This window comes from Helobdella robusta (assembly GCF_000326865.2).
Source record: "Helobdella robusta unplaced genomic scaffold HELROscaffold_41, whole genome shotgun sequence".
In the NCBI taxonomy this organism is placed as follows: Eukaryota; Metazoa; Annelida; class Clitellata; order Rhynchobdellida; family Glossiphoniidae; genus Helobdella; species Helobdella robusta.
The window spans coordinates 466774-485474 of NW_008704941.1; the positions used below are offsets into that span (position 1 = coordinate 466774).

Here is an 18701-nt window from a genome sequence, read left to right on the forward strand (position 1 = left end):
ACTAACATTAATTAAACAGTGATGTTTTAACTACTTACAAACTGTAGTTAGTTAACTACTGTAGCTTTAACTCCAACAGGTAAAGATCTGCAGATCCATATATAATATTTTAGCATGCACACTTAACATTACTACCTCTCAAAATTACTTGAAATACTTTAGCTAAGATCCTCCTTTTTGCAGAGCCATCAAGTATTAAATTCATTAAAAATTAATTGTAAATTTTTATTGATTCATTATTATTATAAATATTTAGGCAGAGTTTTATCAAAACATTGTGAATATGTATATCTCTTTCAAGTTACCATCTTTCTTATTTCATTCATTCGTTCTTTAACTGTCTATCCATTAATCTATCTACCTTTCCAATAAGTAATTATCTGTTTTTTTGCTGTCTATTAACTTGGTTCCTCCTCTTATCTCTCTCTCTCTCTCTCTCTATTTATCTATTCGAACACAGGCCCTTCATAGCCAGAAAGAGAGAAAAACGATTGTAACAGCGAGAACAATATATAGCAGTAAGCAATAGAAATAACATCAGTAGCATTTAAACATTAGTAACGAACAAATGAATGAATGAATGAATGGATGAATGAATGAATGAATGAATAAATGAATGAATGAATGAATGAATGAATAAATGAATGAATGAATGAATGAATGTGAATAAAGAAGCGTTAATGTTAATATTTCAATTGACAGATAACTTCCTAGTATTTATAGCCTATAACATCTATATGACATTATATGGTGATATTAATGGTGTCTGAAATTAATTATAAAAAATAAAAATAAATAAATAAAAACTAATTAAATTAAATGATGAAATCTGGGGTTTTATTACAGTTGTTGATACAACTCCTCAACTACGTTTTTGAGATTTTACTATGTATGAAGATTTCATTATTTAATGAACTGATACTTATATTTTTATTGATATCATTAGCTATACATTAAAATGAAAGCTAAAGATTTCTTTATAAAAGTTTCGAAATTCGGGCAAAAAATTTACCTCTAAATGATGGCATGTTAAATGAAATTTGTTTCCTGATAGTTAATAAGGGCAAAATTATAATCTTTTATTATTATTGCCACAGTAAAATGTAATAAGAAAATCTCTTGATGGTGAAGTGGTTAAATACCACAAATAATAAAAGTAATATAGCAATCAGCGACAATAAAACAATGCTGTAATACTAAATAATAACAATAACAATCAATATAATAACAAATTATTTCAATTTTTATCTTTAATAGTCAATCTGAAATCCTCAATTAAAAATTTAAGTTAAGCTCCACAATGACGCACCCACATGCACACACCCACACACGCACATACACACACACACACACACACACAACCATTCATCCGATATTGCTTAACACAAGCAAATGTTGAATATAAACTCTAAAATAATAAATTGTTAATAGAGATTAATAATAGACAAGTAACTATGAAATATAAAATGAACACGATATTAAAACTTAATTGAGAATGTTATATAAATTAATTGAGAATGTTATATAAAACAGGGCGTGAATCATTCTTATCCTAATTTTAGTAATATTCATCTGTAAACCCCAAAATCTTTTCTCCCATGTGTCCTTATTCTTCACATTTACAACATTAATGCAAGGTTCTTTAAATATAACCAACCTTTGGAATAATAATTTGCGATCAATTTAATCTTTTCCACAATTAAAAAGATACATTATAACTATTTAAAAGGAAGGCAACAAAATATCAATTAAAGAAATTAATAATACAGTCAGCGCTGTGGAGCACATAAGTGAAAGCAAAAATTAATTTTGAAAATGTTATTAAAAAAATATAGTTTAATCAGTTTTTTTTTATAAATTTTAGAAGATGATGTATAGACCCAAAACAATCTTGAAGAAAAAAAAATTATTTAACAAAAACTGACCTCCAGTTTTCAGTTAAGCTCTTATTAGATTATAGCTATGTATAACAAAGATGAATTTTTTTATTAAGTTTAGCAAGCCAGATAAACTATCCTATCAAAAGTAAAACTCCAGTGAACTATGGAATGTTTACGCCCATCTTAATCTTAAATGGATCTATTTAAAAATTTATAATGAACAGACTTAGATACTCAAAATTAAAACAAAACTCCATGCAGATGGATGCACACACACGCACGCACACACACACACCACTAAAGCCACACACACACACAAACACACACACACACACATATATATATATATATATATATATATTTTTTTTACCAACATATATATATATACATGTGTGTGTGTGTGTGTGTGTGTGTGTGTGTGTGTGTGTGTGTGTGTGTGTGTGTGTGTGTGTGTGTGTTCACAAAATAAGATAAAACATACAACTTACAACATAGAATATAGAGCTAAACAATTCCATAAATAATACTCAAACTAAAGAAAGTATTAAAAATCCAACCTTAAAAGTAAATAAACTATAATTAATGTCGAATTGAATTGCAATGAAAAATTAACCAACACATCTGACTGGCTAGCCAGCCAATCAGCTATCAGGTAATAACGTTAATTTTTAAACCTGACTCTGTCGTTATATTTACTCAAACTAACTCTTGTTAAGTAAATTCGTAAATATTTTAATCTCCATTTTTAATATTATACTACTGGGCTGCATAAAAACTCCTAAACAGCTAACTATGTGTGGAGAGATTTATATAATAGACAATTCCTCTCTGTTGTATAATTTAACATATATATATGTGTGTGTGTGTGTGTGTGCGTATGTGTGCTTCTTTGCAGGCGTGAATAGGTATAGAATTACTTATTTACTTTAATTAATTAAATTAATTTATTTTAATTACTTATTTATTCGTTTATTTATCCATTTATTCATTCATTCATTTGTCCATCCATCCATCCGTCAATTCATTTATTCATTCAATCATTTCATACCAACAAATGATGCCAACACGCACGCACACAAACGCACGTACACACAAGCACACACGCACGCACGCACACACACAAACCTCCTTTGGGGTCAGATCTCTGGGGATGTGTGTTGACCCAGTTAGGCTCTCCGTGAGTAGCCCACCTGGTGTGTGCAATGCCAACGTGATTCTCAAACAACACCTCCAGATTTGGCTTGTTTACATCTTTTAATAACCAAAACATTCAAATATTTTCAGTTTAAATTAAATTAAATAATTGTGTTCTATTATATTATTATATATATATATATATTATATTAAATATATATATTATGAAAATAATTTTAATGACAACTTAATGAGAAACATAAAAATTAACAAAATAATTTTATGGACATGTGTATGTAATTTATTGAGAGAAAAATGACATAAGATGGCCTATATAGTACATAATTTGCTGTTTAAAACCACTCAAAAAATTCCATTGCTTTGAAATATATATGTATTATCTTTGACATCAACATTAACCACCCCAGTGTAAAATATATAAATTTCACTGACACCATCTATCAACCAAATATAAACCCTTCAAAACAACTAACCATATATAACCCCCTCAAGACAAGTACCTACCAACTATATATAATCCCCTTAAGACAGGTACCTACCAACCATATATAACCCCCTCAAGACAAACTATATATAACCCCCCCATAAGAAAGACACCTACTAACCATATATAATCTCCTCAAGGGCAGAAACTTTTCCCTTTTGTTTCAATAGCAGCATTTCATTCTGGGAGCCTTCACCCTTTGCAACATCATTGCCACCATCAATAGCTATGCCTGAAATTTATGATTTTATGTTTTATTTTATTTCTGTCATTTAACAAAAAAACAAAAATAATGTAATTAGTGTCGAAGTTTATATTTATCTTTAAGATTAAATACGAATTTTAAAAAAATTTTCAATAAATAAAACAGTAGAACATTTTTAACCTGAAATAATACATTTTATCTGCACATAACATGCATAGGCTGGAATAACATCAAAATGAATTAAAAATTAAACATTAATTAAACATACCGGCAGAGTCATAGCCTCGATACTCTAACATTTTCAACCCCTTCAGCAAAATCTTCAAGATCTCATTTCTGGTTTTCGGAGTCAGGAAATTTAAATAAGCAAATATTCCTGCAAATAATGAATGGTAATGAAAATATATCATTTGTTGAGTTAAGTGATATCATTCAATTAAAATTTAAAAATAAATTTAAATCTCCTAGCAAGTAGGTTTTTTTAACTAATCCTAAAAAACTGAAATTGTGAGCCATGTTGCAAACTAATTAATTTATTTTAAATAAATTTAACTGGCAAAAATTTTGCAGTTTTAAATTTTTAATCATTCACTTCCTGACTGTCTGCTCTGATTTTGATTATTTATTAATTAGCAAGTTTCCATCCATTTGTCATTAAATTTGTTAAAATATTAACAGTGCATACAAACAATTTATTTGAAATTATAACATCAATTACATAATTAACTAATAAATTATATCAATAAAAATTTAATTAAAAAAATTTTTAAAATACTAAAAATGATGAAAACATGACAACAAGTAACTAACCACACATTATGAATCAAGTTTTCAAATAGACAAAAATGGAACTTTAGCAGTCGACAAACACGCAAAAAAGTTCTCTCTTTGATAATTTAACAATTAAATGTTTTAAATTAAATCTAAAAATTCACAATTTAAAGATTTTTAATTTAAAAAAATAGCGAGAAAACGAAAACTGCATGCGTGTGGATTATATAGGTTGCCGAGACAAGCAATGAACGAAAGGCCAAATCTATTTACTATATTTCAAATCTACATAGTATATCATATATCAACCATATAGTTGATATACTAGGTATAATGTGTTATTTTATATATGTTTCATAACAAATATATAAAATTATAACGTATATTATATAAATATATATATATATATATATTAACTTGTATATGTAGTTATATAATCCTAATATCTTAATCTTATATATGTATAAAACATATAACACACCTGAGTGAGATCACGAATTGACAGCAATGCTATACAAAAGGTGAGGAAAATTGGTTCAATTTCCCAAGCGGGAGTTTACGAATTACTTATATGCAAATATATATGCATAATATTTGTTATAATATGATATTTAATATATATATGTACATTATACATAACAGGTAGGTGTTTTTTATTATATTTCTAATGTGACTGTTAACGGAAGGACGCGATTGAGAATTTCAATGACTACCTTTCGTTAAATTAAACACTCGAATTGAAATGAGGTATTTGATTCACCATCATGAAGGACAATTTATATCACACGCGCTTTCAGGCCTTTCCATGGATTCATGGGTCTTTCATCATCAGTTTCAGATTGGTGTCAATCAACGACTAATTAATTCAATCGACTGACCAACCAATCAATCTTTCGACCAACCAGAATTTATGCCAAGGTTATAACAGACTTTGTTATTTTGTTGTTTGAAAAATTTGTTATATAATAGTCAACGAGTTGGCTCATATTGTAGAAGCTTCTGGCTTGAATAATCTATGTATTAAGTGCCCGTTTGAATGCCGAGAAAATTTTATCCAACCGGTAGTTTCTCTTAAATGTTACAAAGCAATGATAAAGTTGGACTTGTTTTGAGCAGATAATTTATTTTATATTTGTTTGGTGATCCGGTGATCTGTAAATGCACAACTAGACAAGTCGTTTCAATTCGTGCAAGATAGAAGGTTTAATGATAAATGAATAGTTTTGAACATAACCCTCAAACGTTTATCACTTTCAACAAATGAACAAGTAAAAACGAAAAAATTATTAGATTATGTATATCTTAAGCTGTTTCATTGAGAACGTGTTGTCGTTTTCAAGTAGTGTCATAAAATATGGTTTCATTTATTGACTTGTTTAAAAACAATTGCAGTAGTCTGTAGTGCCAAATGTGAATATTTAATGGTCTGCAAATGAGAGATCATACTGCGTAATAAATTAATGAGGTCAACAAAATTTTAAAAGTACCCTTCGAATATTATTCTGCAACGTTAGCAAAATAATATTAACAACAGCAGAAGTAACGCTTCATTTGACTGACATTCAGCAGACCAGGTAGTTGGTTCATTTAATTTGACAATTCCATTGTAATTTTGCTTAAACTCATAACCTCACAGAGCAAATTACCTGTAGTTAAAAACAACAGTGATTCATTGTAGGAAAAACGCAAGACAGAACAGCATTAAAATTTACGTTGTAAAATTTACGTGTAGACTTTTGAATTTCGAGAAAAGGCGTTTTCTCATCGCTTATCACAAATTTATCAGCGGCTCTTTCAGTTATCTGACAACTTGCTTAGGAATTTATGTCGTAAATCACATGCGAATGATACGTGGGCAACTGGATGACCATGAATAACGATAAAGAAGTTACAAATTTTTAATAAACTGTATTTGTTCAATTTTTAGACAACGGTTAGCTAATACAATTTGTAGATTTATGGGATTTATTTATTTCAATACAATAAAGTTTCGTAATGAGGTAAAAATAATGAATATGTAATTAAATATGATGTGTAAAAATGGTCTGATTAGTGTTACATTCATGACACGACGACATCACATGTAAAGACCACTGGCGGCGGACTGTGAATGAAGTTTCATTTCGAATTGTTTCAACTTCTCACTGTCAACCTGTGCAAACGTTAAGAATGAAAAAATTACACTGAAAAATAATGCTGCTCAACATGAATATCAGAATAAACGAATTTTAATAGTGCATAATTCAAATTAAACACAAATTATTAAGTAAATATTTTGTTTTGTCTACACTATTCAATTTTTCATTGATTCCAGTTTAACAAACACACTAGCTAAATGAGCTTTTACTCTTCAATTTTTTCCCAAATTAGATAACAATATCAAGGAAAACTGCTGTTAAATTGCAATAATTTTACTAGTATTAACCTGACAGACATTTATGATATTTGATTTTTTGAAGAATTTTGTGAGGAATGACGATGGAAAGTCAATACTGTGGAACATGACAAACACCACACAATGCAAACCATTCAACTCGGCATAAGTAAGAACTGTTGAATTAAGTGAAAACAAAAAAATTGATTATTGCAATTTAATATTTGAGTAATTTTCTATTTTATGCATTTTATTTTATGCATGCTTTTTTACAATTATTATAAAATTTTTATAAAGCAAAAAATTAATCAATTAAAATGAAAAATTCGAATAATTTAAAACAAACTTTGAGCAGATAGGCCACTAATAATGTTGGGCTGTTCAAGACATGAGAATGACCTTACTGTATCATCATTCTTAATAAATGATGAACTCAAATACTTCACAAAAAGTTCAGATGAATCGCCAGCTGACTGCCAGCATTTGTAAGATCTCAAATTATCATTCAGTAGGACAAAAATTTTGGAGCTTGCATCACACACTGCTTCAATGACCTATTGTTAAGTGAAATTAAAACCAAAAATACAATTTTGTTCAAATGTTTACCTAAAAATTTTTTATATACTGAAAGTGAAGTGAATTATATTACTTTTTCAGTCCAGTGATAAGAATCTTCATCATTAACTTTCTCAGCATTGATAGCATAAATTTTAGCATTCGATGTATCGCTTAAATGACAAATTTTATTAATTTTTGTTGATGATTCACCAACTTCAACCACATTACCAACTAATTTACAGGTAGGTAAATTATATACACAACATTCCAAATAATCTGGAGAAAAGAAAATTGTTTATGTAATCAAATACAAATAACAAGTTAACGGTTAACTTAGTTGACGGATCTAGCAGTAAAATTTTCAAGCAATTTAATAATGAAAAAGATTTTACTTGAAAAGACAGAACCAGCACTGATCAAAAGTACGTCACATTTTTGTCTGGCATCAACGTTCAAGGTTACCTCAAACTTTTTTCTTAAAAAAAAATAGATTAATTAATTAATTAATTGATGAAAAAATTAAAAATAAATAAAATACATTAATAAATAAATGTAATGTAAAAAAAAACTGTATGTACGTTGTACAACAAAAGAGTGGAATAGCATTCACTCCAATAATAAAATGAAATGTTTCAGGTTGTTAGAATGTTAGATATATGATATATTTATCTATAAAAAATAAAATATAGATCAATATTACAGTACATTAGCACAGTCTCATCAGTACAAGCAATACAGTAAGTTCTACTTCTATTTTACTTTTACACAATGAGCAAAAACAAAACCCAACAGACAATACAACATATTTAATTAATTTTTTTATATTTTATTTTATTATTAAATTTGTTTGCACATCTATTTCAATTTATTTCAAACTGTTGCAAGAGTAGATATACAAATTCACCTAATTTCTACATTAAATTCTTCTGCATTCTCTTCATCTTCATCATCGATATCGATTGCTCTGGATCTAAGATCGGCAGCATGGACACTTTTTAAATTTAGATCCATTCTGAATCGAAATGACTTGCTATGTTTACTTTACTGTGAAGTTTACATTTGAAATATTTTTTAAAAGAAAACCTAAGAATAAATACTTTTAAAATTTAAACACATTTGCAGTACCGTGAAATGAAAAAATTAAAAACAGCAAAAAAATGTAACTCATTCAAATTAATTTATTATTAAAATAAATAATACTTTAAACCTTAAAATCGTTTCTTTTATTTGCTTTTAATTTTATTTAACCTTTTAACTTAACCTGCCTAAGCTAATCAATCTAACTGAGAAGTTAATTAATTGAGGAGCTCAAATAATAAGGAAATGCGGGACTGAAATTTCAGCCAAATGCCTCTTCTTCTCGTTCAAATAAGATATTATTTCAACAAAAATTGGAAATTATGAAATGCAATATGGATTGTGCGGAAAATAATCTACCAAATGGGATTGAGTTTGTGTTTTTTTTGTTTTATTTTTTTAAATTAAAATTAATATTGATTTTAAAATTTAATTTGAAGTAGTTAGTAGTCTGTGTCGGTATGACTATCAATATGTCTTGTTTGTTTGTTTGTTTATTTATATTTTATATCTCTTGTATGATTATTATGATATAATATAATTTATAATATAATCATAATGAATGATGAGATTGCAACTGATCAATAATACTCTTCAGTAATTTTTTCAGCATTTTAAAAAATATTTTATTAATTTGTTATTTTTATTAATTTAATTTAAAATTAAAAAAATACAGTAAGAAGGAATTTTACTAAATCTGACTAGAGCTATTCTACATTCTAAACCTAAACAGTTTATTGGAAATTGATGATTTGAAGCCACTAGGAGGAGAAAGTTCGGCAGCAGCAGCAGCAGATGCAACAAACAGCAACAGCATCAAGTACCCACGTCACCAGAGAAGATCAGTCTACCTCTTTGAAAAGTTACAGGAAGTTCAAGAGGTTAAATGGAAACATAAACTTTAATTTTAATTACAATTAAGTATATTTTTAGTAAGAAGGCAGTTTATCTAGATGAATAGGATTGGTTGATATATAACAAATACAATGATTTGTAAATTTATTATTAATTAATCATCATTCAAATTTTCTTTTTGGTTTTTGTATGTGTATTATTGCTTGTGTATGTGTGTGTACGGTAGTGCTTTCCCTATTGCATGATACATTCATTGTAGATTATAAATGCATTTCTAAAATTTGGCCAATTTCTTTCTTCCTATGACTGCTATTGTTTGCTATTTTACTACTATTATCCATGAATTAAACAATGATGCAACAATGGTTGCTCATTTGTTATCCACCACACAGCAATTGAAAGAGAAAGAGTTACAGTGTGAAAATTTGACAAAGGAACAGCTGCAAACAGGGGAAGAGGTCCAAGAACTGACTGCTGCTCTTTTTGAAGTAACTGCTTCTTGGACATCAAAAATTATTTCTCTTGAATAATATATCTTCATTATTGAAAATTTTTAATAAAATTCTGATAACTTTAGCTAAAAACATCTATTTGTGTAATAAATTTTGTAACTTTTTTAACTCAGGAAGCTAATAAAATGGTGCAAGATGCAAACATTAAGAGAAGACAAGCTGAGAAACAACTTGAAGACTCTTTGATGAAGGTTAATCTAACTTTGAATCATAATATTTGCTAATTGTTGATAGAATAAAAAAAAACTATTCTAATAATGCTAACCAGATTGAAGTTTTGCAGGAAGAGGTGACAGTTTTGAAGAAACTCATTCTCAGCCCAACAACTCCCAACTCACCAAACTTCATAAAGACACCGCAGTTAGTGAAGTCATCATCAAACTCCAACTTCACAAAAGGCCACAAAAGGTCAATCAGCCATCACAGTACAATAAGAATTGTTGATGATATTGACACTTTAGCTCCCTATGATAATGAGGTTCGCATTTTTTGAAATATTTCAGTAAAAAAAAATATTAATTGTTATTAAACTGTTATAACATTTATTATTCGTTTAAATTGAGACAGATTTTTCTAACATGTTGTCTTTTGTTTTATATCCTAACAGTTTTATTATTATAACTTATTGCTAGAAGCCAACTTCAATTGAAATGTTTCTTGCTTTAGTTAACTTATTCTTATTTAATTTATTTTTTGATTTATTTTTTGATTTATTTTTGTACTGAACAAAAAAAAATTAATAATGTAGATTGACCTGCCAAGAAGAGAGAAGTTTAGGACATGGAAAGCCTGTCCTACATTAAATCCATCTGATCCATTCATAGAAGACATTATAAGAAATGAAATAAATCCCTGTCTGGCCTTCAAGAATGATTCAGTTGGTACTTTCAATAGGGATTGAATTGTGTTTGTTCTCTTCCAGTTTGAGACTATATAACTCACATATAGAGTTATATAGAGTTGTTTAATTTTTTTTGATGAGATTTTGAGTTAGTTGAGTTGAAGATTGTCTTAAATGAAGTATTTATATCCCAAAAAAGTTTATACATTGCGTGTATAATTTCCTAAGAGCAGGAAATTTTTTTTTGGGTTTCCATTCAATCTTGTTTCTATATGAACTAGCATTATTTTTATTCTTATTAATTTAATTAAATTTAAATGAAAATATTTGAATAAAATATGAAAATTAATGAAAATATTTGAATTGTAAAGCTAATAAAGGACATATTTGATGGAATACAGAACAACAAACTTTCCATTGAGCCAAATGTTAAAATCTTGTATGAGTAAGTTTATCTCAACTAAAAGCAATTTTTTCGTTATTTTAACATTAAATTTTTCAACTTTGATGTTTCCCCAACGCAATTTATATGATTGAAACCAATTACGCAAACAAGTTATCAACCATACGCAAGCCGTCAATCAATCAATCGAGAAGTCAGTCAGCCACCACCACCACCGCCACCAATAATGTACGACCTCTCACACGTCATTAGTTACTGCAGTCTCAGTTTGGAAACGATCGAGTGTACGTACCTGGTGAAGCTGGAGGACAACTCAAACGTTCAATATCCCGTTTCTACTTTTGTCAGAAATCGGGTCGGGTGGTTTATTTCAATTTCTATCTCAATTTTATTTCATTTTTACTGATTTATTATATTAAATTTTAATATAAATTTTATTTCAAATTATACCTGAAATCATTTTAACTGCGTTAATAAAAGCCAAGATACATTTATGAAATACGGACACACATGCTCTCAGACACACGCGCATAGAAATGGATTTTATCTATATATGTTTGTTCACAGATAGCCAGTGTTTGTAACCTGATGTCCTATTTACGATACATAACCCTGGGACTCGTAAAAATTAACGGTCAGTCAGACAACAGTAAAACATTCATTTATTAATTTATTCATTTTCTAAAATAACTGCTTTTAAATATTTAAAAATAATTTTAATATTATCGCTACCTTATTTTTTATTATAAAATAATTCAAAATATTATCACACATTTTTTGTATGTATAAATGTATAATGTATATCTTTTTATTCATTTGGCAGAAAATGAAATGTTCCAAGAAATAGTAAATTATCTTCTGCAGATGTCTGCTGCTAGACTCGGACTCAAAGTCTAATAACTGTTTCCTCATAAATCTCTTTTTCTATTCTTATTTTCACTCTCTGTCTCTCTCTCTCTCTTTTTCTTTCTCTCTCTTTCTCTTTCCAAGTTGTTTTTAAATAGTTATTGATTAATTTTACCAACTAATATTAATTTATTTTATACACGACAAATCATCACACGCGAAGATTTAATTGTGATTCATCATATCCTCTCCTCCATTAAAGAGATATTGCTTTTGCACTTTTGCAGAGGCACGCACACACACACACACACACACACACAGAGAGAGAGAGAGAGAGAGAGAGAGAGAGAGAGAGAGAGAGAGAGAGAGAGAGAAAGAAAGAGAGACCCACACTCACACATACAAACAAACAAAAGCGCACACACAAACGCGCACACAAGCATGTATTTTTATATAATTTTCTGTCATATTTGTTTTATCTTTGGGCACTCACTGAGATTTTACTTCATATATTTTTTAAAAAGCTATAATGATGATGTGGTCTAGAGATATTAATTAATTAATTAATTAATTAATTTAATTAACCAACATTCAATTTGTCTTATTTAATTAATTAACAATTTATTTGTTTGTTTATTTATTTTCTACAGATTCTCACTGTTCCAAACCCAATGCAATATTATTGTTTGTAAATTTCATTTTTCATCATGTTTAAAATCTCCTTTTGTTGTAATAATAATAACTACTAACTATAACACACACACAAACACACACACATATGTATACTTACATACACTTGCACACACACATACACACCGCACGGATATTCAAGTATCTATTTATATTGTTTATGTATATATAATATATTTGTGTATATATATATATATATATATATATATATAAATAAATATAATATATATATATATATATATATATATAGACACATTTTTATTTTTATCCTATATTTGTTATTTGTTAATGGGCAAATCGATCACTTCTCAATGTATATTTTCAAGATTCCGCGCTGGCAATTGATTTTATTTTTACTGTATTTATTTTATAAAAAAAAAAATTTGTTCTGTGTATGTTACGAGATATTTCTTTACTTGAAACTACGCTGTTGTGTTTGTAACGTTTAAGAACTTTTACTCGTGTTAAATGGTTTTTTTAGTATGTTAAAAAAAATTTTTCTCCATTAAGTTTGACATTTTCAAGAGCATTTTTGTATTTCATGATCTTATTATTAATAGCAAAGATATCACGTTCATTTTTTATTTTTATACTTTGATCCCAATTTAATGTCAGTGTATGGATGTATGTTCGATATTTAAGCGTATAACATTTCTATTTTTAATGTTTCTTTCTGTTTGTATAGTTTTTGTTTATTATTTATTTCGTTTTTATTCTGTTTAGATGATTTATAATCGTGGAATTTTACAATAAGAATTGAACTATAGTCGATTGATAATTTGCGTTATTATTATGGTACAACATCAGCGTCAGTGTTGCTTTTGTTGGCACAGTAGTTTATGATGGAAGAATGTGATAGGGCAATTTTATACTAGAATTCTACGTTTATAAGATTTTATAATATCAAGCAATTTCTTTAAAATTTATAAAGATTGATGATCGAATCGCTTTTTAAACATATCATACGGCTACAATTTTTTGATTTTTGCAGTTTGCCAAGTAACATTTTAATGATTCGCGCTCGTATATGATTAACTAGTTGATTGAATGATTGATTAAATGACTAGTTGATTGAATGATTGAATAACTGACTGATTGATTGACTAATTGATTGAATGATTGGTCTATTTATTTATTTATTTGTCTGTTCATTTACAACAATGAAGATGTTTAGAAAACATATTTGAAATTGACAAAACTGTAGAGATTTTTTCGCAAAAAGTGTCCACATCCAACGAACCAAACTATTGAAGGGCAGGTCTATAAATTTTACGGTTAATTAGAAATTGGTTGGTAGTTGGTACAACATGTTGATTGAACTTGGAAACTCAAAATCGATTAATTTTTATCTTAATTGTGCATTATTCTTCCAGAGTTTGCTCACATTTTGCAATCCATTTATATATAATTTTAACATATTTTACATTTTTTAAATTATATTTTGTTTTTTTTTTTAAATAAATTTCATTACAACAGTGTTAACTGATTTATAACTGATGAAGATTTATTTCTACTTGAATGCAATAATCTATTTTCTGATCGTTCATGTGTTTTGTTCGTTTCAATCACATGGGTGGGTGAATAAATTTGCCCAACAAATAGTTGAAGGCGTACTCTATAATCAATTGTTTGTATAATTAAGACAATTGGCATGCGCTTTGTCAACTTTGAAACCACAACTCTAACATTTTTTCAACATGGATTCAATTTCAATATTCATCTCAAAAGCGTGTATTTAAGAGTTGAAAAAATTATTTTATAAGAAAAATTTCTTGATCATCACTTGAAAAAAATCACCGGAATGATAATTCTCCCGCCTGCCACATCACCAAAACGACGATTCTCATGCAAGCATCATCGTAATGACACTAAATAAGCAGAAATTGTAGCACTCGTTACACAAGATGATTTGAGTGTAATTTCAAGTCTAATAGCTGCTTGTCTGGCCCATCTCAACGCAAATGCCTATAATACGCGCAAGATGATGCGTGCGTTATTCTGTATAATTTAAAGAAACGTATAATATAGAGTGGGATGATGAATTGTATGCCTATATACTGGCCTATACATTGCGTAATGATGATTATTGTTATTACGTTGGCACACGCTACTGCCCGCGGCATCTCATATCATATCATATGATCCGCCGATATTCTAACGAGCAATTTCGCCAGTCAAAACATAGGCATTTGAGCCGTCGCAAATCAACGTAATAACTCTCTAAATAGTCTTCCAGCTTTATTAGATTGACAAATAAATACCTGTAATTTTATTTATTATTCAGCCCCATTCTAGCGGATCGTTATAAAATCCACGTTTCCTTCTTATTCGGGTCCCTGCCTGACTGACTTCATTCTTTATTTTCTTCCTGGCTGTCGTTCACATTCGGTTTTTTTATTTCGATTGTAAATTTTCATAAAATAAGATTTAAATGAAAGAAATAAATTTAAGAAACAGTACATGTTTCAACATGTTCGTTATTAATAAGCTTTTTTCTCAAAATGGACTGAAAAAATGTTAAAATAAAATGTGGATGTTGCGCGAGCGTTTGAAATGGATTCGATTCGAATGAAAGTTAGTGAGCATTTATAAGAGAACGATTATAACATATCTATAAACGCGTAGTTTTATTCTTTATATTATTCTCTCTTCTATAATTAATTAAAGTGATTAAAATAGGATGCGTGACTTACGTGCTAGCAGGCAAACGCGCGGGTCAACGCATCGCATGACTAAGCATGTAGTTTATGTGTTGGCGGAGGGATTTCTACGCGTTCGAACAGGCTACTTCAACTCCAGTCGAGGTCACGGTCGGTGCTGTCCTGCCACTGTCCTGCCAAATTGAAGTGGCTCGTCCTGCCACTTCAATTTGGTTTTTTCTTTTTGAAAAGTTGACATGCCTCACCTCACGTGAACAAGTTGTTGCCTTGTGTAGTGTGAATGACATAACCTATGTACGAACCCGATTAAGTTCATGTGGCAAGCCTACACACGTTTCAACTTAATTCGTCTGATGTTGACGACGATCAAATGGAACTAAAAAAATATTCCCTAGTTTTACTTTTTTGACGACTTTTATTCATTTTTAATTGATTCATTAGCATGTTTATTTATTTGTTCATTTATTTTATTAATATAATAATAAATTAATGATAAAAGCTTCTGAATCAAATAAATTAATAAAAAGGTTACGGTTGAAATTTATATAATGATTTAATAAATTAACGGCAAATTAGTAATAGAAATGAAATAAGCCAAAAACAAGGTTTATAAAAATATATTTTTGGTAATATAAGGCTTTATCAACACATCTGCTCTTTTGGTGGTATGTTAGGATGCTGCAAAATGAACCGATGCAAAGACCTAAGCATCATAGTTTCGTACTTTCTCTCTCTCACTCTGTCTCTCTCTCTTTCTCTCTCTCTCTCTCTATTTTGCATTTTATTCTTACAAGTCTGTAATAATTTCAAAATATTTAACTTATGTTAAAAGTATAAAAATATGATATCTTACTAGAATCAACTACGGCTTGTTTTGGCCTGTTGGCAAATAACAACAATACTGGCAAGAATAATAACAATAAGAATAATAAAGACAACAACAACAACAACAGCAATAATTAAAACTACGTGTCGTGTAATTGTTTTTTATCTAACACAAAACCCGAAAAAGCCTAAGCTTGATGGGTCAATTTTAATTAATAATATTTAATGATTAATATATACGTTAAAAAGTGAATATTTTGTATAGTAAATTTATTATTAAACTAATGTCATACTGCTAAATTTAATAATAATAATAATGTATAATGATTTTGTGTACTTTAAAGAATTAAATAAAACAAATGAACCAAAATTTGTTCAACGCCACAAAACTTCAGAGTTAGGTTAGGTTGGCTTGGATGTATTGTATGTGCGTATATATGTGTCTATGTGAATATGCTTATGTATGTAAGTGTGTTTGTGTGTGTGCGTGAATGTGTGTGAGTACGTATGTGCGTGTGCTACGTGTGTGTGCGTGTGAGTGAGTGAGTTTGTGCGCGTGCGTGCGTGCGTGAGGGTGGTGCGTTTTTATTGATTGAGTGTTAATCATCCATGTTTGGCTTTTGAAAAGTTGCGAATGAAATTTTGACTCTGCGCGTTGTTTGCCCGTTCCGACGTTTTGTTCTTTTGTATGAAATCTTTTCAAAAATTCAATGGCAGATGACTCTTTATTGTTTCCTCTTCCCTCTTACACAAACAATTTCTCTCTTTTTCTCACTTTCTTTCTCGACATCTCTTTTTCTTCTTTTTTCTGTTTTGTTATTTCTGTTTTCCCTTCTCTCTTTGACTTTCGCCCCTTTCTCACTCCCTCTCTCCCTCTACCTCCCTCCCTTCATCTCTCTTTCTTTTTTTCTGTCTTTTTCTTGATTCTCATCATCTTTTTTGTTTTTGACTTTGTGATTTTTCTTTTCGTCATACCTCTTGCTAGGATTACGATGAAAAAACTAACGAAAAATGACAGATTGAATGGAACGCAGGCAACGGTCGGGAAATATTCTAAATTTCGAAAAAGATATTGCTTAAATTTCAAAAAATAAATTTTTTGGTGAGATGATTATTATATGGACAACAAAATAGATATGATTATTATTATTATTATTATTATTATATTATTAATAGTATTATTATTATTAGTAGTAGTAGTAGTAATAGTAGTAGTAGTAGTATTAGTAGTTGTTGTTAGTAATAGTAATAGTATTAGTAGTAGTTGTTAGTAATAGTAATAGTAGTAGTAATAGTAGTAGTAGTAATAGTAGTATTAGTAGTTGTTGTTAGTAATAGTAATAGTATTAGTAGTAGTTGTTAGTAATAGTAATAGTAGTAGTAATAGTAGTAGTAGTAGTAGTAGTAGTAATAGTAGTAGTAATAGTAGTAGTAGTAGTAGTAGTAGTAGAAGTAATAATAATAATAATAGTGGTAATATAATATCATAATTGCTAGAAAAGCATGATGGATGTTGATATGATAGCTATGATTATTTATTTCATATTGACGATGATAACGATGATAATGTTGATGATAATGACGACGATGATGATAATAATGATGATGATAAATGACACAGAAATGTCACATCTACTAGAAAATTCTTTCGTGATGATGATCAAGAAGGCAATGATGAAGACTTTGTTGTTGTTGTGTTGTTGATGTTGTTGATGTTGTTTTTGTTGTCATTATTATTTTTGTTGTTGTTGCTGTTGATGATGATGATGACGGTGATGATGATGACGACAACGATGATGATAATGAAGATGATGGTGGTGATGATAATAGTGACGATGATAACGACGATAATGAAGATGAATGGTATATTAAAATTAAAATTAACAGCAACATTCACGATGATGTGATAAATGATGAATGTGATAAACTCCGATGATAATAATGATGACGACGACGACGAAAATGCTGACATGATGATGGTGACGCTGATATACTGGCGTGAAGATGCGTGAACCATAATTACCATGAGCGATTCTAGCCCTATTAAATACGTGTGTGCCCTACTATTTCTACTTTGTACATGCATACAACAGAATCTGTGCTGTGTAAGTCTTTGTTTGTATGTATGTGTGTGTGTGAATGTATGTGTGTGTGATGGTATATGCGTATGTATGTGTGCACATGTGTGTGTGTGTTTGTATTTGCGTGTGTGTCAGTATAATTGTTTATACATGTACGTGTGTGGTTGCTTGAAGTTGTATTTGCTTGGGTATGTTAGTGTGAGTGTGTGTTTTCAAAATTATTGTTTAAGAACATGTATTTGTGTATTTGTTTGTATGAAGGTATGTATATTTGTATGCGTGTGTACTTTTAAAAGTTTGTATGAATGACACCATGGTGGGTATTTTCATTCCTTTCCATATTTGGGTGGGTGCGTGTTCTATATTTGTGCGTGCTGAGATAACTGGCTAGGAAGATGGGAAATCAAATTCATTTTTTATAATTTTTTCCTTTAAAGCCAACAGTAAATAAAAAACAAGTTAAGATGTTTTCTTGCAAGAGGTA

General features: G+C 29.1%; 3 protein-coding genes across 3 annotated transcripts in view; 1 reads left to right on the forward strand and 2 right to left on the reverse strand.

Moving 5' to 3' along the window:
- Positions 1-4134, reverse strand: part of HELRODRAFT_113902 (hypothetical protein) — a gene marked incomplete at its 5' end in the record, with an annotated part of 15579 nt that extends 11445 nt beyond the window's left edge. The window contains 3 exons of the mRNA XM_009025343.1: positions 3006-3131; positions 3641-3751; positions 3993-4134. Of these exons, the coding sequence (XP_009023591.1) occupies positions 3006-3131; positions 3641-3751; positions 3993-4134 (379 nt within the window). The remainder of the gene's footprint in view (positions 1-3005; positions 3132-3640; positions 3752-3992) is intronic.
- A 2438-nt stretch (positions 4135-6572) lies between these two features.
- On the reverse strand, positions 6573-8438 carry HELRODRAFT_177130 (hypothetical protein; the record flags this gene model as incomplete). The annotated part of the gene is made up of 6 exons (XM_009025344.1): positions 6573-6647; positions 6921-7045; positions 7216-7423; positions 7519-7703; positions 7820-7902; positions 8332-8438. The coding sequence occupies 6 exons, from the start codon at positions 8436-8438 to the stop codon at positions 6573-6575; spliced, it is 783 nt and encodes a 260-aa protein (XP_009023592.1).
- A 401-nt stretch (positions 8439-8839) lies between these two features.
- On the forward strand, positions 8840-10772 carry HELRODRAFT_177131 (hypothetical protein; the record flags this gene model as incomplete). Its single annotated transcript, XM_009025345.1, has 6 exons — positions 8840-8877; positions 9238-9385; positions 9752-9847; positions 9985-10062; positions 10140-10349; positions 10620-10772. The coding sequence occupies 6 exons, from the start codon at positions 8840-8842 to the stop codon at positions 10770-10772; spliced, it is 723 nt and encodes a 240-aa protein (XP_009023593.1).
- Positions 10773-18701: the final 7929 nt, after the last annotated feature.